The 21,709-nt window shown below is 39.9% G+C and overlaps 1 protein-coding gene across 5 annotated transcripts in view; it reads left to right on the forward strand.

Annotated features, from left to right (window-relative positions):
- The window catches only part of LOC126191375 (retinoic acid receptor RXR), a 136,870-nt gene that overhangs the window by 17,356 nt on the left and 97,805 nt on the right, over positions 1-21,709 (forward strand). For 2 of the 5 annotated variants that reach the window (XM_049932222.1, XM_049932224.1), the window contains exons 1-2: positions 8,902-9,092; positions 14,237-14,387. The exons of 1 other annotated variant lie outside the window; for it this stretch is intronic. In XM_049932222.1, coding sequence (XP_049788179.1) covers positions 9,075-9,092; positions 14,237-14,387 — 169 coding nt within the window. In that variant the 5' untranslated portion in view covers positions 8,902-9,074. Of the gene's footprint in view, positions 1-8,901; positions 9,101-14,236; positions 14,388-21,709 lie in introns of those variants that run through there. 2 more of the 5 variants (XM_049932223.1, XM_049932226.1) reach the window with 2 other exon arrangements.

Genomic DNA, 21,709 nt, shown 5'->3' on the forward strand with positions numbered 1-21,709 from the left:
CCTCGAATATGAGAGGTAAGTTCAAAGGACTAAAAATATTTTGGATATACAACCAAAAGCACATTATGTGCACTGCACTGCTCACAGTTTAGACTTGACAGTTGTAGACGGTCTCCACCATCCTATGTCTATGAGGGATATTATGGCTTTAGCCAAGGACTTAATAAACACCATAAGGGAATCCAACAAAAGGATGGGACTTTTCAGAAGCATAAGCTGTGAGAGCGCCAACGACAAAGCTGGTCTACGACCCCTTTGCTCGACTATTATGCGAGCTTCTAGTATCTTGAAGATATTGAAAAACTTTGAAGAACTTCTAGAGTTTTTTTGAAACGCTTTCTGCAGAGGACAAAACAGAGGCAGGTTACAAATGTGCAGGCTACCTTGAGCTTATGGTACAATTCAAGACTTATTTCTTTTTATGTCTTTATTGCCATGCAATGAACCCAGTAGAGGATGTCAATAAAAAAAATTCAGTGCCTTCATCTAAGTGTTGCTGATCTGGAAAAAATATGTGAGGGCTTGATTTGTATATTGAGTGGGAGGCAGGATAGTTTTGAACATTTCTGGGAATTGTGTTTAAAAGAAAAACCTTCACAAGTTGATGATTCTTCGCTTCCTCAGATTCAAAGTATCCCAAAGAAGTATGGAAAACAACGAAGCCAGCTCACTGCACACTTTCAAAACCCCAAAGGAATACTACAAAGCTATTTACATTGAAGTTTGTGAAACGGTGGAATCTTCCATTACTGAGAGGTTTGCTTCAACTGAAACTCGCGCAGGTCATTGCAGTTGAACAAGAGCACATGCTTTTAGTAAACAGAGGTGAAAAAAATTGGAAAAATCAACTGCGTTTTTCAAAAATGACCTAGACATTTTGAGACTGCAGTTACGCTTGAATATGTTAGCCAATATCGCTAATAAAAAACAACTGGTCTTAAAAAACATGTGTGATGTAAGAAACTACTTTACACAAGAGCCTGCAGTTGGAGAAATGTTATGTGAAGTAGTGAAGTGCATGAAGCTTCTCCAAGTAGTTCCAATCATGATACAGCAGAACGGCCCTTTGACGTCTGAAGTCATATCTCCGATCAGCAATGGGACAGAAGCCTGCAGTTGGAGAAATGTTATGTGAAGTAGTGAAGTGCATGAAGCTTCTCCAAGTAGTTCCAATCATGATACAGCAGATCGGCCCTTTGACGTCTGAAGTCATATCTCCGATCAGCAATGGGACAGAAGCAATTGAACAATTTGGCATGTTCTATATGCCCACCGAGATGTTTTGGATGAATTGGATCATCAATGACTTCATATTCAGTAATACAGTCAGGCGGTTGACATTTGCACCTTTCTAAAGATACTGTAACCCTAACAATGGCATTTAGAGCAATATTAAATATCTTTATAAAATAGAGAATTAAATACATACATAATATTAAATTTTCAGTTTCAAAATATTAGTACTAGCTTAGTACTGTAGTACTGTATTACTATAGTACTGTATTAGTTATTTTCAAATACTTAAATATTTTTAGGGTGTAGGACCCAATTATAACCCGCTATTTACATACTTTTTGACTGAAAGTATTAGGCCTACGGTATTAACTTTATTGACTGTATTAAAGCATTAACTCTGAGATATTGTTTTTATTTAATGAACCCTGAGCCTTATTGAAAGTAATCTTAAATTAGCTATTTCACTTATTAATCAAAGTGCTATTATTGTGCAACAGCAATATTTTTATGTTTTATTCTTGTAATGATAGTTTAAGATTTATTTAAATATAATTTCAGTCTTTGCAGAGCTCTGTATTCACTGCTCTGTAATAGTCTATAAGCATGATCATTACTGTAAAGTAAATTAGCTTTTTACGAAAATATCATGCAAGGTTTTTTTTTTTTTTCCCCTCTCCAAAGCCAAAAAATGTGTCGGGTGTGTCAAGTTTACCGGAGTGTAGAGTTATCGAGAGTCCAATTTTCGGGGTTCTGATGTTGATAATATATCTAAAAGTGTTAAAAAATTTAAAACTCACTATTTTTCATCTAAAACTTAGAAAATTTCCCCACAGAAACACCCCCAGTATGCCCCGCACCATTATTTTTTATAAGTCGACGCCCCTAATTACCCTGATTACTCATAGGGTACTACACATTTTTTGTTTTGTGAAGTGCACAATTTTACATTTCTGAACATTTAAAGAAAGTTGGCAATTTTTGCACCACTATGAAATCTTACCAAGAGTTGACTGAATCAACTATCGTGTGCAGAAAGGCTGATTTTACTGTTAATATTGTCTGCAAGGTCAGTAATGTATAATACGAATAGCATCTCACTATAACTCTCCATCCAAGATAACATGCTGTGTGCTCTTTACTAAAAGGTCCTCAATCCAGTTACAAATTTCGCTTGATACCCCTTATTATCATACTTTTGACAAAAAGTGTAGGTGTGGTACTGAGTCAAATGCTTTTCAGAAATCGAGAAATACTGTATCTATCAGGTTGCCTTGATCCAAAGGTTTCAGATCATCATGTGAGAAAAGTGAGATTAGAGTTTCAAATGATCATTGTTTTCTAAATCCATGGTGGTCTGCATTGAGGAGATCATTCTGTCCAAGATACCCGATTATGTTGGAGCTCTGAATATGTTCTAAGATCCTACAACAAATCGTGTCAAGGATACTGGACAGTAGTTTTGTGGATCACTTCTACTACCCTTCTTGTAGATGGGTGTGCCCTTTGCCTTTTTTCAAGAACTGCAAATGTTTTTGTTTGAGGGATCTACAATAGATTATAGTTAGAAGAGGGGCTAACTCGGTCGCAAATCCATTGTAGAATCTGACAGGGTTTCCATTGGCACCTGTAGCTTTGTTCAGTTCGAATGATTTCAGCTGTTTCTCAAAATCATTGGCACAAAACAAAACCCTCAAATTGAATTTTCTACTCAACTTTACCAAAATGCATAACTATATGTGCATGTTCATTTATATATCAACCAAGTACAGGACTTCCCTGTTAAGTGTTTTCTTTTTGAAATTCTTACCGATAAAATAGAAAATTACATACCCTTTCACTACCTAATGGAGTTGGATTAGTAACTGGTTAATTCAGGCAGATTATGAAATCTAGGCAACATCTAGCTGTATATATGGTGCAAGAGGATTTCTCTGCCCCTGATCTCTGTCAGTACGTTTGTGACCCTGAAGGTACAGCCCAAAGCCCACTTTTCAAAATGTTGTGACCGCTTACTAAAGCACTTCATTTGTATAGGTAATACTGACAATAAGGAGCCCACATTTTTGTGGCATCAAGCACTTGTAGAGAGCCATAATTTAGAGCTAAATTTTATTAATGGTTTGCTTTTATCTGTGTGAGACAAGTACTTGCCCGGATGGCCATTAAAGTTAGTATGCTGCTTCCAGGACTTGGGAATATGTGCTGGCTTCAAATCAAATTCACTTGGTGGATTAATGATGAGGGCCCGTGTGTCAGCCAGCCCATATGTAGTTTTTAGGCAGTTTTCCACTTCCGACTAGGTGAAATACTGAGCTGGTACTGACATCCCTCCTCATCCGGTCACCATCTACCAGTAACATTGCTATATTCAGATTAACATGCAGACCCCGTGAAGGCCAGGAAAAATAAGATCTATGCGAGGGAAGTAAAAGACAACTCTATAATTTTTTGTTTTCAGTTCTTGCTACTCATAGTTCTTGTAGCATAGCTGAATATCATATTCAGTGCCACTGTCTTGTGGTTTTGAATATAGTAGTGTGACCCCCATACTTTTATTTCATTTTGTGCCAGTTTCAGTGTAGTAGCTTGTGTTTATGATTTTAAGAAATTTAGTGCAAATCTGTGTCTAAAAGTCAACAGTATTAAGATGTGCAAGGAGTGTGCTTGCTGTGTGTGGACAGAGGAGGAGCTGCCTTAGTTCTTGAACAGTTAAAGATGCTGTTGGCCACATTAAACAGTCTGCAGACTGATGCATTGGATCTAACAGCAGCCTGCAAAATCCCATTCTATCAACATGCCCATACCATCTTCATCTTTTTTCCGTGATCTCTTGCTTGAGTTTCTCTTTCACTATTTCTGTTACTGTCGCATTCCTTACTCTGCCCATTCCAGTAAGTTCTATTCTGCATCTTTGAAATTTCATCTTGCAAGCCTTTATCCTGCCCACATTCATTTTATTCATTACCCATATTTCTCATGCTTACGTGAGTTGTGCAGCATAATATACTCAATATAGCATTTGCTTACTTGCTCCAGACCAGTCTTCTTACACTGTGCGGGAAACCATGGGGTTGCCATTGGCTTGCCATTGGCTTTCAATTCTCTTTTATCATTCATCCTGCTATCATCTACTATGGTCCCAAGGTACTCTAGATTTTCTACTTTTGTTTCTAATACTTACATCTCTCTCTTATTCCCTATTGCCACCATCACATTACACTTATTTCCATTAAATTTCAGTCCACACTGTTTCATCACATACATTTCACTGTTTTGTACTTCTCTTTTTCAATTTTCCCACACCATTGCTTTCATATTCATGCTGCCCCCCACCCCTCAACCCCTGTCAATATCTCATCAATAATGGTGATGAAAAGTTTAGGGGATAGTGCACTTCCTTGCCTCAGCCCACTTTACTCTTCAAACCAGTCTGTCTTCTCTCCTCTTACTTCTACACAATTTAGATTTCCTTTATTCTCTCAGTCTGCTTTCAAATTCTCGTTTTCTGGAGGGTTTCTTATATCGCACTATGATAGGCCTTCTCAATGTCCATGAACACTGTTACTGAATCCTTACCATATTTGTAGCATCTCATGGAGCTGCCTTACACTAAAAATAATATCCACTGTCAAAATTCCTGGTCTAAAGCCATATTGTTCCTCTCTGTGCTTCTCCTACTGTCTTCCATACTCTCTTTCCCAAAATCTTCTCAAATACGTTAGCAGAATGGTATCTGAGAAGGTCTTGGAATATTAGTTGGAGACAACTTTAACATATTCAGTATTGACGAGGATGTGTATGAATTCCTTGCAGGTGAAAGTCTTATCTTGCAGAGTAGTTGTGAACACTTGCTCCAAAAAGTGCCTTTTAGCAACCAGTTTGACAACTGACAAGCAAAGAAAATATTTCAGATCTTGTACCCACAAATAAGTCTGACCTTGAAACTTCCTGGCAGATTAAAACTGTGTGCCAGACCGAGACTTGAACTCAGGACCTTTGCCTTTCGCAGGCAAGTGCTCTACCATCTGAGCTACCCAAGCACGACTCACGCCCCGTCCTCACACTTGCCCGCAAAAGGCAAAGGTCCAGAGTTCGAGTCTCGGTCCGGCACACAGTTTTAATCTGCCAGGAAGTTTCATATCAGCGCACACTCCGCTGCAGAGTGAAAATCTCATTATGACCTTAGTGACAGTCTCATTACAGAGACGGGAATTAACCATCACAATGTCATCGTAGCCATGATGGTTAGTATATCTGTCGAAGGCTAGTAGAGTTTGGGTCATGGGGAAAGTTTGAACTTACTGTGAACCACTCTCTGGAGAAGTGTGTGCTGAGCAAGGTGATATTAAGGATGGAAAAGACCCACCATGGTTTCATAACAATACTTGGAAAATGGTGAGAAAACAGGGATTGTTGCACACTTGGTCCAAAAGGAATGCAGAAATGTCAACATATTGAAATTAGTGGAAATTTGTAGATCTGTAAAAAGATTTATATGCAAAGCATACAACTACTTCTAATGTCATAAGATAGTTAAAGATCTTGTCTAGTGCTATGTAAAATTGCTTAACGGGTCAAAGGTTTCTATTCAGTCACTTGTTGACAACTCTGGTATGGCAGTTAAAGACAGCAAAAGGAAAGTTGAAGTTTTAAATTTCACCTTTAAAAAGTTATTCTTAGAGAAGTATTGTGCAATATCTTAAACCATTGTTTGACTAGCACACTAGCTCCCATGCAAAAGAGACAGAAATAGGCATCCCTGGCATTGAAAAGCAACTGGGGGGGGGGGGGGGATAATAATAATATTAATAATAATAATAATAATAATAATAATAATAATAATAATAATGCCAAGTCCAGATGAAACCACACTTCGGTTTTATAAAGAGTAATCATTGATGTTTTCCCCGTAGTGTGCATTTATCTTTAATCTTTATAATAGACTAATGGAGGGGACATTGTGTCAAAGCAAACACCGAGAATTCTTTTGCGTATAATATGACTTAGATTTTATTGTATGAAGTTGAATCATGACTACTTTGAGGACCAGAAAATCTTGATTAAAGTCTGAACTTATCTATACCGCATTAATATTATTTGACATCTTATTTGTGCAAAGTATTTGTTCCCGCTGGTAAACTCTGAAAATAAATGGAAGAAGCAGACATTATTATGGAAAAAAAACTTTCATATTATGAGCTCGTTTCTCACACTTCAGTCTCTAATCAGACAAAGGTATAATTAGAAGTAATGTTTAGCCATATGAGATTTTCTAACTAAGTGAAATGTGCACTCCACTGTTCACAGAGTTCATATTTCTGAGAGCTTTCATTTGATATTTTAATTACATTTGATGAAATCTGGTACACCTATACTTGATATTATTCACTGTATCAATCCAGCTTTTAATAAAATATGGTAAATATGACACATTTTAATACAATTTTTTGCGAGATATTTAATGAAAAGTCTGTAGCCAAAGTATGTACATAGTACAACTTGACTTGCTTGCTGCCCTGTCCATTGAGAAGGCAGGTAGCGTCTGATGCACTTTTTGTGGCAATCATCTGGAACAGTACAAATTTATACTGAGCTTAAGATAGAAGCTGCCAGTGTAATTTTCCCAAGTACTTACATTTTCTGCATTTTAACTACCAAAGTAGAAAGCTAGACCAAAAATCAGGAATTTTACTGATAAGCGATCTTTTTTACGGTGGTGTTTAGTACAAAATATTACTAGCTCAGACTGGCAATTTCATAATATGATATGCCGATTTTCAGGATGAAACATGACATTCCTCAATTTACTAGCCCCCTGGCACAGTTCTACATGATTTCTGTTATATTCACGTGATTAACAGGTTGATTGCTGCATGCTCTAGTGATGTATGTTTCACCACTAGGCCAGGTGCGCAGTGTTATTTGTGAGGCTCTGCTGTGGCCACTGGCACTCACATGGAGTCAACGTGTTAAGGATAAATATTTTAAAAAATGTCCTAATCAGATGTTAATGTGAAATTTAATGGCTTAGCTGTGTGAATTTTGATTTTCAGTAATGGGGAGTAGCATTGAATTGTGTTGGAAATCAAAAGGATTATTGTAATAATTACATCTGTCTACCCCAGAACAGTCATTTATTTTTGTATGACCACCCTAACTTACAGACAAGGTATTTGCTAGTGAGTAGACAGATCCTCCTTGAGGAGGAGGAGGAGGAGGAGGAGGAGGAATAGCTCTGTTGCAGTCAGTATTCACATGCAGCTATTAAGATTTGGGTTTCATTTTAATCACAGCCTTTTTCCCTTTTTCCTACCTTATATGGGTTAGTGCTCCATCCTTGCTATCTTGTCGCATATGGAACATTCACTTCTTTAAGTTAATAGTTCCTTAGTTTTAATTTTGCACTTAAACCTGTTTTAGTGTTAAGAGAGATATCCTAAAACATCATAAAAGTTATGTAACTCTAAATGAATATGTAGCATTTTTAATGAGGAGCAGATGTCACATTTCTCATACACTTCTTTCCTACATTTCTTGTATGCATATTTTGCAAGGGGTATTGCATATGAAGAGTAACACACTACTTTTGAGAAAACTGCAGAATTTCCTGGACACTTGTAGTACTGATACCTCTAAATTAAAATTTTATACATAAAAGACTTTAAAATATCCAGTTTTTATGTCTAAATTATTTATCAAGTGAATGTTTTACGTAAATGAAAAAGAACAGGTATAGAAACATTTTGCAAATCAGTGATTCATACATCCGAAATAGAACATATTAAACACTTCTGCCCAACAAACTTGGGCCCTGAGAAAGAACGTCCTTTAAAATATTGGAAAATCTCCGTCGATTTAGAAAAGAGCAATAATTTATGGAAATCTGCGGCAAAACAAAAACAGTTAGGAAATTTATATGTCCGACTATGCATATTCCTGGCCGCGGCACTAGTGTGCCCTCATGGCAAAGTGTTTAAACCTACAGAATGTTCACGCCAGTTTAATACGAATGTGATTTTCTATCAGAAAGCAGCTTCATTCAATGTGGTTTGACAATGTTACTTCATCATACCATGAAGTCGCAGTCTTACGTTAAACGGACACAAACAACACAGGCAGCCATTTAAAATGGTTGATTTTGAGTTGATATTCAGTGCCAGTTGCTGTTCAATAGTGTCGTATCTCTATTTTCTGCCCCGATCTGGCGAATCTCCCGCCATCATTCAGCCGTATTTGATAAAAAGACACGTTCCCTGTATACATAATAAGAACATGTTAGTTATTAGTCCTCATTCTCCTGAATCCATGAAATAATTGAGCATTGCAAAATTCCTTCTTTGATATGTTGTAATTTTGACCGCTGTAGAAGGCGCAGCAGCCATAAAACTGGGGAGACAATATTCAGAAACTGGAATAATAAATTGTAGGACTTGATGATAAAGTGTATGTTGACCCTTTCCATTTAAAGAAAAAGTTACGCATAGCGTCCCTCGCTACTAGCACCGCACCGCTCGGCAGCGAGAACTGGTACGGAGGACCGTGGGTTCCTTCGACACCCTGTGCAGCGCCGTTCGGTTGTTGTCGGCTGCGGTCGGCTAACGCGCTGTACGCTCTCGGCGAAAAAGTATGTCAGGCCAGTCTATCCTCAGTTCGCAGTGAAGAGCCGGGTGGCGAGGTTGACCTACTGACATCGCTGTGCTGCAGCAGTGAGAGTGCTTTACTTGGCCACCTGCTCCGTGGTGTGCGGTGTATCGTGTGGCTTAGTCTAGCCGTGGCATTGTGCGCGGAGCTGTGAAGAGCGCACTTTCGCGTGACCTGACGGCTGCTCTTTTGAGTCCATGCAGGAATTCATACTTGTATGATGGTTGTATAGCTGTCTTTTGGTTCGCTTAAGATTCGCTTAGTGGCAACAGCTCTTAAAGTGTGCTTGGCAGACTGCGCTGTTTTACATTTTGCGGACAGTTACCTGCGCAATTTTGTATCTTTATTTTCTGCCCCCCTTGGTCAGACTAACTCTGCGACTTTTCTAGATAGGCATTCTTATAAACGTGTCACTAAAATCCGTGAAAGCCCGATACTAATCTGGAGCGCTTACTATTGCTAGAAAATTTGACAACCTGTTTCGTTGGTGTTGCAGTTATATTGCAGGGTGACAGCCCTACTGTGGTTATTGTTGGTTCTTCAACCTCGTGTAGAGCATAGGATACAGATCAGTAAACTCGATTGATATGGGTTTTATTGCACCCTGTTGTGACTTGAATCACGCTGCTACATTGCTTCCTATCATAAAACATTTGACAAGCATATGCAGCACGATTCGCATATAAGTGTGGAATTCCGCATCGTTTCATATCTGTGGCGAACCGTAGTATTTCTACTTGCATTGTAGGTAATTTAAGTCATTTGCAGTTCGACGAACAATGACAATTTTGTTGATTTCATTAATAGGGTTATTAACCCAGTGAAATTTTCACGGCGAGGTATTCGCCCTTTCAAAGTAAGGTAAGAGTCTGGCTCGCATCAAAGAAAAGACATGTCCCTGTTGCAAATGATACACTTTCATTGTTAAACAGCGCAAGGGTATAATATAATAATTTCGTGAGGACGTTACGGATATGAAAGTCAATCGATATTATTGAAAACCGTTTTAGTACACTGTAATGGGCGGAGGAGTAATCGTAATATTGTGTAGCCTATCTGTTCAGTTTGCATAGAGGGCTGCGTCTTTCAGAATTGTTTATTTATGTATATTATTGCGTACCACAGTCGCGTAAAATAACTATGAAGTTGAGTCTTAACAAACCTTGGGCAGAGATTTCACATCTAATTTTTCGTACGTAGCAGTTGAAACGAAGGAAAAAATGAGTTACGGATTTGATAACAATTTGCTAGCGAGACGTTGCATACATCACAAGTGCACTGATATTTTTGAGTAACCCGTAATTTTTAGTACAAACACTATAACTCAGTCAAATTACATAGCCAAACTTTACGAACATTCGACCTTGCTTTCAGCTGCCTTGCCATGCTACTTTAGCACATCATAGAGCGATATTTTAGAGCGCCGAAATGTTTAGCGTTTTCACTTGGTAATGTTAATAAAAAGCAACATTTCTATGTGATCCGATATACCATCATCCGCGAAAGCATACAAACCAGCAGGTGTATATTTACATTTTTAAAGTCACCGTTGCATTTTATGGTGGCAGAAGTTTACACTGCCGTACAGGTGTCGTCTGACGTCACTAACATGGCGGTCGACTGCCAAGTTTCCGCCCCTTTGGACTTCGCGTGCAATTCTCACGAGGCCACCACGAGGGCTCGCGATTGGAGAAAGGGAAAATGAATCTAGAAATATAAAGGGAACTACGTGACGTATTTTGGTCTTACATGTCGATTTCGCAACATATCGCTGTCATATTTCGTCTGTTCCAAATCCCTATCATGATATGTGCTAAACACAAAATTTCTATGCGAAGCACACTTTAAGGGTACCAGTCGCAACACTGTTTCGGATTGACATTGTTCTAAATGTATCTGAAAATTGTCATTGCTAGCGTAACCAATGTAGCTGTCTGCTATTACTTGCAAGGTTGATAGTTTCTTTCCTTGTGAAATTTATGACCAGAAGTTTTAAACTTTTGTGAAATTTGCACATTAATGTTAACTATGTGCATTTTACAATATATATAAACCACACTCATCCTTAAAAATTAAAGACTGAAATGGCATATTTAAGCAGGTTGCTCCAACACTAAAATTTTCTCATTCGTTAGCTGGTAGCGATGAAACTAGGTAACATTTGTCTAGTTTCGAAAAATCCTTAGTTTTCTGTCATGGCATAAAACTTTTGACTCCAGGACGACGACACATTGTAACCAGACTTTTTTACTCTAGCGCTTTTCCTAGAGACAACTCTAAAGCTATTCATCGTGGTAATCTTTACCATATTGCGCTAATAGATGAAATTCAAATCGTGGAGCTCTGAAGTATGGTTATTTGAGACTGATTTTACTACATTCTGTTGAACCTGCCGTCACTTCGTCAAAACCACTTTTCTCCTCCTGCCATCCATGCACGAAGCTTGTGGGGATAGGCAAACTTTAAAATAAAATCCACGGAGACACCATCGACACAACATGTAGGTAGGAACAAGGGATATGGTAGCAGCCTATTGCATAATGTTCTCCAGTGGCTTATTTGTATTTAACTGTTTATGGCATGTGTTATTTTAATTTTTAACTAACTGGCATACTGTATTTTCCTTTGACATATGAACTCGGTGAGGCTTGTCTCCAAATAATTCAGTTTGTCGGTCAGAAGGTCGTTTTAATTCAGTAGGTTTGTACAATTCGTGGGAGAGAATTACATTTTCCGGTTCAGCCATAATATAGACCTACGCGGTTTGAAATATTGCCCAACGGAAGAGAAACCGCCGTAGCATTATGCAGCATTTTTTATGTTTTCTTTTTTACCTAGCCTACGATAGACTGTAGTACATGAAATAATCCAGATGACAAGATCTCTATGGAAACATTCAATCTGAGGGACGTCTTTCTGTGCGTTTTACATTTCACTGCCAATACTAGGGCATTAATGAGATTGCAAGCAAGTTCTGTGTGTTGCATAGAAGAAACTACTGAAATGCTTTTTTCTTGTGAATCATTTTACGACAGTCCACGTGATTAAGGTGCACGCGAATTGGTAGGCTTAGTTACTCTGCTGTTGAAAAAGGGTGTAGCAGCCAAACATTGTTGTGCCATGTTGAACGATTGAGCTAAATTAATTATAATGAATGTATTCACAGTTAAGCGTCAGTTTCCTCATTAAATTGATGTTTCGTTCTTTGGAACCTCGTGTAAAGATTTTTATTCCGTAATTGTAGGAGAACGTAATGCAGCACGTTGATCATGACGCTAAGCCTCTTGTTGTCCTCCCTTTTCTGTCTCCGGAATCAAATAGAAGCCAAAGGTTCTAGCTGAAATGTGCTCACAGTTTCTCGCCGCTTTTGTGAGTGCTGTTGTGGGACGACCGGAGCGTGCTTCATTTCCCCCCGACATACCTCAAAATAAATTTGTACTCTCCACCATGGGAAAGAAGACGCGGTCCTGGAGCGCATACCGGATAATTATGGGTGCAGCTTAGTTTCATGTCATCTTCGTAATAATTCAGAATCGTACAATGAAAATTACCTCACAGTAAAGTTCGTATCTGAATGTAACTTTTTTTTCTTCGCCTTGATTATCGTTGACAGTAGTACGGTCGTCCCAAGTACAAATGCGAAGTATGATGCGTATTACAAATTTCTTATTAGATGGATTTGATTATAGGACCCTAACGAGCAAACTGCCTTCTCAGCAGTAGTATGCTACGTTCCAAGATTTTTGATTTTGGATAGTTGTCTACATTGTAGTAAAGTACACACAATGTCAATCACGATTTCTGTGTCAGAGTCCTGGTATGTGCTTGATGTAGTTACAGAATCCATGTTAGCTATTGGATTTTGTACAAGTGAGTCGTTAAGGGGTTTTGACTGTAGCCAAACTGCCTCCAACATGTCTTCTGCTCAGACCAGTTGCTTGTACATAAGTCGGCCTTAATGGCTGTAGCAGGTTCGTTATTGAGCCACATGAGAATATCAGTTTTCTTTATAATTTTTATCCGATCATTCGGAGTTCTCGTTCTCATTACCTCTTCAGCAGGCAAAAGAAGCAATCTAAAGCATTAAGCACTGATGTTTCATTTCCAAGAGGCTCTAGTGGCTGCTTGACTACCGTTTCATTGCATATCGTACAAATGAGTAGGGGAAATCGATTTAGTGTCTTAAGTTACATTCATGCTTTTTATGGACTTTTTCACTGTTCCATTTGATCGAGAGCAGTTATATGGACAAGTATTAGTTAATTTGATAGGACGAAAACGACGCACTTCTGTTTAGACTATAAAAAACTTGTGGTTTGTGGCTGATATATTGCGCATAAACCATGTATTTTTTTAAAAATAAATTACTTCTCAGTAGATGGCAGTTTTTCGCCAGTTTAAATGACAGTAAACAGCAGCACCTACCTCGTGTATATAGCCGATTTTCCTTAGTCATGGTTACTGTATAAAAATTATTATATTGCGGAGAAACATGTATCTGAGGGATGGCTTAAGATCACATTTTTAATACTCGATCGTAGGTGCCTTCCTATGTTTTCAGGAGAAATCTCTTAAGACTTGGGTATACTGATAGAAATGATGCATTAAAAAAATTGTGCCGTTTTCGTTTGCAGTCAGGTTGAAATTTCCGTATACATATGAAACCACAATGACAGTGGCGAAACTTGAAAAGAAGCGGTTAGGGTGTGGAGTTATATGATTGCCCTAAAATGAGTAGACTCGTAAGATGAGAAAATAGGTTATTAGCGGAATCGACCAGGTAAGGAATATGTGGAAAACACTGACCATAACTGACGAAATGTAAGGCATCAAGAAATACCTTCCAGGCAGCACACAGGGAGCAAAACCTGTAGGTTAAGACATTAATTAATATGTATACAAACAACGTACTCTATGATTCCTTGGACAAGTGCTAGTCTGAGATGAAGTTGGCACAGGACAGGAAGTCGTGAGGGGTCGCCCCAAACCAGGTCAAAAGACAGAGCAAAAAAGTTAGCGCGTACTGATATTTTGGTCTGTCACTTTTGAATTAGATCCTTAAAAATCCCCTATTTCATATGCTACGACTTGGCACACTTTAGGACTGCGAAAGACACTCGCATTGAAATTTATAATAAGGAACGCCAGCCTTTCATTTGCTCCCCACCTCCTTCTTTACCCAGCCAAAACTCTCATATCTGATGAGAATTTCAGTTTGTTTTAATGTTCCTTTCCGTTACCTGTACGCTAAACAGATGTTAAGCGGTGCAGAGTAAAAAAAGAGTAGCAGACAGTTACATTGGTGTGCTTTTTACGTAAGATGGGTCTCGTTTTGTAAATTGCGTGCGGGGATGCGCAGCGGTCGGGCTCCGTTGGCCGTGGCGCCGTCTTGGAAGGTCACGATACCGGAACAGCAGTCAGGCCGCATGCCACCATGCTCAAGAAGGAAAAGCCTATGATGTCCGTCGCCGCTATCATACAGGGCGCGCAGACGCAGCACTGGACCAGAGGTAAATCCACGCCTACACGCTGTTATCTAATAACATGTTACATCTCCTTAAGCTCATTGTCGAGGGAAGTTTCTCAAGGCACTGACACTCATTTGGGAACATCGGGGTTAAAATCGCTGCCTGATCATACAGGTGTAGATTTTATGTGGTTTCCCAAAGTATTAAAGGCCGAGATATTTCATTGTAAATGACACACATCCTTCTGAATTGGAGCTCGTTCTCGTGCTTCAGTAACCACGTAGTAAACAGAACGTAGACCCTAATACGCCCGAATTTCATAAAATCGTAACACTAATAGTACCTCTAATCAGCGCCGATGCCTATCGTTTGTCTTGTCCCGTTGTTGTGTGCCACCTACTGATTGATTTGTATGCCAAAGCTGTGGTTCACTTTCGTAGGTGTTTGTGTAACAGTCGCATAACCTCCTCTAATAGACTCAAGGCAGCCGCTGAGTTTGCGTTGCCTACACCGGCAGCGGAGCAGGATCACCATCCGCAGTTTCACGTCCCTATATTTCATGAGACAGTCAGGATATTCGCGTACAATCTGGTGACGAGAAACTAACACCGATATCTCTCGTCGTCTTCCCCTCTAATATTGCTGAGGAACAGTTCACCCGCCTTTTAGGAATGGAACTGAATACTATGAGATTAACAGTTGTAGTCACACTTTAAGGATGAGTGTAATAAGAGATCCATGCCACCCTCAAAGTTCTGTTGTTCTACGTGTACTATACTGGCAATTTTTTTTTTTTTATTGCGTAATTCGCAAACTTCGCGGTATGCGAAGCTACGGCAGAATTGAATAAAAGGTTCTGTCCTTTCGATTGGAAGTTGTAAGAGACACTAAGCGAAGTTAAGAAGCATATATTTTTATCGTTATGTAATATTACCGATTATAATTAAGAACAATTGACAGAAACAGTGACAACGAATTAAGCTTTCGGAGTAGAGAAGAAACATGTGGTACATCATTGCACTCCTTCGACATGCGAAGCATCACTTCTCTCTGTCTGTGTGTGTGTGTGTGTGTGTGTGTGTGTGTGTGTGTGTGTGTGTGCGAGCGCGCGCTGCTGCACACGTGTTTTTCTTTCGCTCATCAAGCAAATATTGTTTGCTGAATAGCAATTGCTCTTGGTTCATTCGCGGTTGCATGCGATCTCGACACAGCACTTTAAGGACGACATTCCTTTTGAAAGACGCTTACATAGCGGCTGTTGTGGACAGCTCTAGTATTCTCAGTAGTCAACAGATCATGCAGTATTTTCAGTATTCCGCCCGCGTTAATAACTGCGCTAACTACTCTAGAAATAGAACTAGATAGTTTTTAGAATGCGGAGTTTTACACGACCTGTTACGTCAGCACTTTTTTCACACGACCGGTAAATAAGAGTGCCGCAAAAAAGAATTTTTTTTCACTCATGTGCATCGCTTCTTTGGAAAGAGTTTTGACGTGCGTCTCCAGGTAAGACATCAATTCGCTCAGTGAACATGTGGTGCTCGGGCGTATTGGAAAGCCAAAGAGTCCCAAATTACCGGCCCGTTGGTGTAAATTCGAAAGTACAGTCGCTTTTAGAATTTTTATTAATTTTCATACTGTATAGATGGCTTCATCGTAATGAACTGTAGCGGTTTTGATATTTATAGAGCGGAAGCAATGCACAAGTGAAAAAGGAAATATTAACTTTCACATGGACGAATCCATCATGTCAGCAATGGTAAACAAAGAGAGCAGGCAGTTGTACTGCCGCTATTCAGCCAAGCAACATGATCATACTTAACCCACGTGCAAGGTACAGGGCTGTTATAAATGAGTACTGTAATTTTCAGAGCTCTATTTTCCAAAGTATTGCATGTACAAATATAATTGATGAATGAATAGAACAGTAAACTCCCTAAGTTTGAATGTTGCACTCTACAAATGTTCTATATGTGCATCCCTGGTCACACGACTAATGTCTAGGTTAGGCGACAGGCGGGGGGGGGGGGGGGGGGGGGTCACGGCAAGAGAACAGCCACATAATTTTCGCCTTCTTGTTTCAAGATGAAATTCTCGGAATCCCCATTCAGCTGTGGGAACAAACTACTGCAACATATCAAGGCAGGAGCTACCCGTCACAGTTTTCTCACAGAAGAAAAACTGCCCTTATAGAATCATCTAACATTGGACCAGTGAGGTGGAGCAGTGGTTAACACATTGGACTCATTCGGGAGGACGACGGTTCAAACCAGCGTCCGGCCGTCCAGATTTAGATTTTCCGTGATTTCCCAAAATCGCTCCAGGCAAATACCAGGGTGGTTTCTTTGAAAGGGCATGGCCGATTTCTTTCCCCATCCTTGACACAATCCGAGCTTGTGTTCCGTATCTAATGACCTCTACGTCGACGAGACGTTAAACTCCATCTTCCTTCTTTCCGTAACTCTGCACAGAAAGCATTAATCTGCGGCGAATCTCTTTGATGCATTAATGACGGTTTTCAGTCCCACGCTCACATTGTGGCGATTAACCGTTCCATACAGGGGAAGTTGCTTCGTTGCTAAATATCAGCTTGAAGGGGAAATATTCATCAAGTACTTCCTGTATTATGATGCAAAATGGAAGGCGACGGCGATAATCTTCCGGTTTAAATTGTTGCACACAGGATTGTTTGAAATGTAACCGCCAACGAAAGATCTCCCACACAGTTTTCTGCTATATTCCAAGTTCGTGGCTTGTGCGGACGATTGATTATTTTTGGACTGCGTACGAAACTTTCCCTCAGCCTCTCCAAGGCTGCATCTGGCACACTTGGTCGACCTCTACTTTCCGGTATACAGAGACAGCCAGTGTCCCTAAATCGTTGATTGCAACACACACAATCTTTTCTTGCTGTCAAGGCGCTGCACTCGTAACGCCAACTACTGAGTTCAAAGCAAACTGAGTTTACGGTTCTATTCATGCATCAAATTTTTACATGTAATACGTTGAAAAATATAGAACTTAAGAAACGAATAATTTGTAGTAGTCCTGTAGTAACAGAGTGCGATATTAACTGGCAATGGGACCATTAGTACCAGTTCCTCTTACTCAGATCTCCCAAAATCTGTCTTCGGTTTCAGTCAAATGGTTTACTACCTGAGAAGGGTAATAGACATCTGTTAATTTCCTCCTTGATCGTAGAGTATAATAAAAATGAAAGATCATTGAGAAATTTTGGTTTTGTTTTTCATACCTGTTTTTACTGAGGAAAATTCACCACAGTCTCAAGTTTTCTGTTGTTGCTCGGACATAAAATAGGGTACAAAGAAACTACTGCGAAGTCGAAAGGCAGCACAGTGGGTAAAGGAAAGACCACTGGGCCATATGTTACAGTGTTCAATTCATGTAGAAATATTTATTTCAGGGGATCGCTGAAGTGGCAGAGCATCGTATGTAACTGAAATAAAGCACATATCGTTCCGGCTACCGTCGGGAGTGGCAGGATAGGACGAAACCAGCATTCAACTGCCTTTTTAGAGGCATGAAGCGCGTTATGTGGGCACGACTGGAGACTTTCCTGGACGTCTAACTCATATTCTATAACAACGAGCGTGGACTTCAGAGTCTAGATCTACGCAGTCTCACACGTCCTTCAAGGAAACAAAACGGCCGTTAATGTATTTGACCAATATGCTATTCAACTAAGGAATTTAGAACGGGCTGCACACTGTAACCTATGTGTCCAGTGGGTAAATATCACAAGAGAATGCCACGTAGATCTGGGAAAGTCTCAGAAAGTTTTAAATGGATCGATTCTTTGGCGCGTGCGCGTTCTTAAAAGTTGCGATACCAGTAGATCTGAGTGTGGTTAAGGATCACATGGATGTTCCGAAAAATTGAGCCGAGATTTGCGACTGAAACGAAATATAACTAGATATAGTGCTGTAAATCTGTTGAAGATGTCAGATATTAACTACACTGTGAACGACGAATCTAGTCAGGTCAGCAGACGTCTAAGCGAGTCTTTCCGAAGCGATATAAAGGTAGGACAACCGTGTAAATATAGTATTCGACGGATATTTAGTGGAAGAATTCCAACATATAACTTATCAACGGAAGAGTTCGTTTACGAAACTCCCCGTGCCATTAACGGATGCTGTTCCACAGCTGATGCTGTTCCTTTCGAAATAGAACTGACATAAGAACAATATATTGACATATAGCTGCAGTACTCGTCATTTATTTTCAGCGTCAGAGGCACTACAGTAGAACGCACAAGTAACGCTCTGTGTAATAAAAAATTGAAACCTCTAAAAGTCCTGAAACTTGGCTGCTAACACAAGTCAACTTTAGCACTTTTTCCCTCCTTCCCTACCAGTGCTACACGTACCTTTTAAACTATTATGACGGCAACTTTAGAGAAATTAGGGCCAGTATTGGTGTGTGTACCCCGTTCATGAAAGGAAACAAAGAAGTTGATAATTGTAATATCGGATCTTGTTAGATTTAGAAGTTGCTACTTTCGTCAGCCACTCAGAAATTATGTTATTCGAATGGGTTCCATTATTCTTGGTTTTAAGCCTGTATTTGACAAGTTTTTAACATTAAACTCCAAGCGTCATTCGAATTCAGCATATTAGGTTTTTAACATTGGTTTCGTGGTTCATACAAGACAAGTACCTGGGGCCCAAATCAGTTGGCTCTAGGGTGGTTGTTAGTGAATGAAAGGTAACTAGCTGGATGGATTTCTTCTGGCAGAGGACCACAGGGCCGTACCTAATCGAGCCCACAGGCTGATGTATGTGCACATTTTAAGAACTTTCTTCATTGGCCTGTGTGAGACTAGAGAAGAACAATTCTCAGTAGAAATCCCGATTCGGTAATAGTAGAATGGAATGTGAAAAATGTGGAGCGAGCCTATAACGGAGAAAGGAACGGCGGCTGCGAAATTAACGATAGTCCACCCGCAGAACAGAGCTTCGGCCGCGACATTGGCACGTCCCTGCAAGCTACGTTAACAACGGGCCGACAAACAGCAGGAGTGGGCTTTACCTTACTCCACACCAAAGAAGCTGTGTCGTGAGGGGAAGGTAGCGAAATTCCAGGGAGTGTTTGGCAATGTCTAGTATTACGACTAAACATTGAAGGATGATCGCATCGAGAATATCTTAGATTCGAGATTTTATGTGAGTGTGACATGATATTGAAAACTGCATGCAGCATACAGTGAGGCCGTATAATACTTAATATTGTGAGATTTGTATCAATATTCGTCAGATTAAAACTATAAGGGGTTGCCTTTTGCGGGGGTATAATTATTCCCAACTGAGCCATTCAAACAACTTGCGCTCGACCGTAGGTTTCAGTGTGTCGGCGAAGAGTTAGTAGTATATGTATTTTCCAGGATATTACGTTGGACTAAAACTAGAATATAGGATGTGGGAGTAGGTTAACCGCAGCCTAACAGTTGTTTCCACAGGAATTATCCATGCTGCTAAACCGAAGATTTCGTCAGCTTAAAATTGCACTGAAGAGAGACTAACAGACCTAGGTCGACAGAGTCTAGAATGAATGGACCGGACAAGAATCGGTAACAGCACCGACGCCAGACACCAAGCAACCTTACCAAAATTCGCTGCAACACGAATAAATTCCAATAAGTGCAAGCTCAAGTCACTGCCAAGATTATACGAAGGCTGTTCAATAAAAAATGTTTTTTACAACATACCTTTACTCATCCTCAATTTTGATGGTTCTTCTCAAAGTAGTCTCCCATGAATGCGATGCACTTGTCCCAGCGTTTCTACCAGTCTTCAAATACCTGCTGAAAACCATTTTTTGAGAGGTTCTCCAAAATCGTCACCGCAGCCTTCACCACTGCTTCTGATGATTGATAATGCCTCCCACGAAGGTGTTTCTTCATGTTAGGGAATAGAAATAAGTCACTTGGGTCTAAATCCGGACTATAGGGAGGGTGAGGGACACTTCACGTTGATTTTTGGAAGATATTCAGCAACGACATTGGCAATATGCGGCCGCGCATTATGGTGCAGCATCCAGCCTGCTTCACGGAAGTGTGGTCTTTCGTGCCTGATATGGACTTGCAATGTTTTCAGGACATCCCTGTAGCATTGTCTATTTACTGATTTGTATGCAGGCACAACATGCTGAAACCATTCCATGAATATCAAAGAATGATATGATCATAACTTTCCCAGCACAAGCAACCACTTTTGCTTTTTTGGGGACTGGTGATGAAGAATTCCACACTAAGCTTTGCTGTTTGCTCTCAGGATCAAAATGATGTAGCCAGGTTTTTATCAGCAGTAAATACATTTAAAAGAAACTCTGGATCTTCCTCTAACATCAACCAACTGCATGCAGACCTGCACGCGAATGTCCTTTTGTTCGGGAATCAACAGTCTTGGAACCCATCGCACACAAACACGTGTCGTGTGTAATTTTTCTGTCACCAACGTGTGGGTGGCACCCAGTGAAATGCTCAGTGTTTCAGAAAGTGATACTGAGGTAATTCGTCGATCCTGTCTCACAATGACAGCAACAGTGTTGGGGTTTTCTTCCGTAAGAGCAGTAACTAGTGCATCGGATCCATTTTCCTTTGAAACTGATTGTCTCCCCTCTTTAAACATTTTAAACGACCTTCGAGCTGCGCTGTAGGAAAGAGCAGACTCTCCATTGGCCTCGTGTGTAAAATTGTATAGGCCTCAGCTGAAGATTTGTTGAGACGAAAGCAAAATTTCAAAGACGCATGTTGTCCCTTGCGTGTTACCTCCATACCGAAAATGTCTGACCTTGCCTGCCTCTCACAGGCGGGAACCAGGAGTCCCAACAATGAAACTACTACGGCGTGTTTGTTGCACATTAAGCTTCTGATTATTCTTTATTGAACAGCCCTCGTAATAAAGATTACGGTCTCCATAGTTAATACGATTTCTTACGGAGCGATACTCCAAATTTGTCTAAGAATTAGAAAATTTAAGGCACCACGTGCAGTTGGCTTAAGGAAAATTTCAGAATTAAATAGTTCACCAGATAACTGCTGGAACGAATGATTAAGTCTACACCGAGCCAATTGCCTCAAATTCTACAGTTCCTTGGCACTTACAGTCCAAAAAGCTCAGAATGGACAACTAAAATTTAGAAAACAAATTTCTGTAAAAGCCACTTCAATGAAATAAAAAAAAAGATACACATGACCGGAAGCAGAATAAGCAGTACAATAGACTCGAGACGGATATGTTGATACGGACGCACGATAGCAAGGTCTTCAGCGCCAGGAATAAGACGCAGTGGAGCCAAGTTCAGAAGGACAAATTGAGCACAGGGTTTATTCAAAATGTTCA

The sequence above is a fragment of the Schistocerca cancellata genome, chromosome 6 (genome assembly GCF_023864275.1).
Source record: "Schistocerca cancellata isolate TAMUIC-IGC-003103 chromosome 6, iqSchCanc2.1, whole genome shotgun sequence".
NCBI classification, from domain to species: Eukaryota; Metazoa; Arthropoda; class Insecta; order Orthoptera; family Acrididae; genus Schistocerca; species Schistocerca cancellata.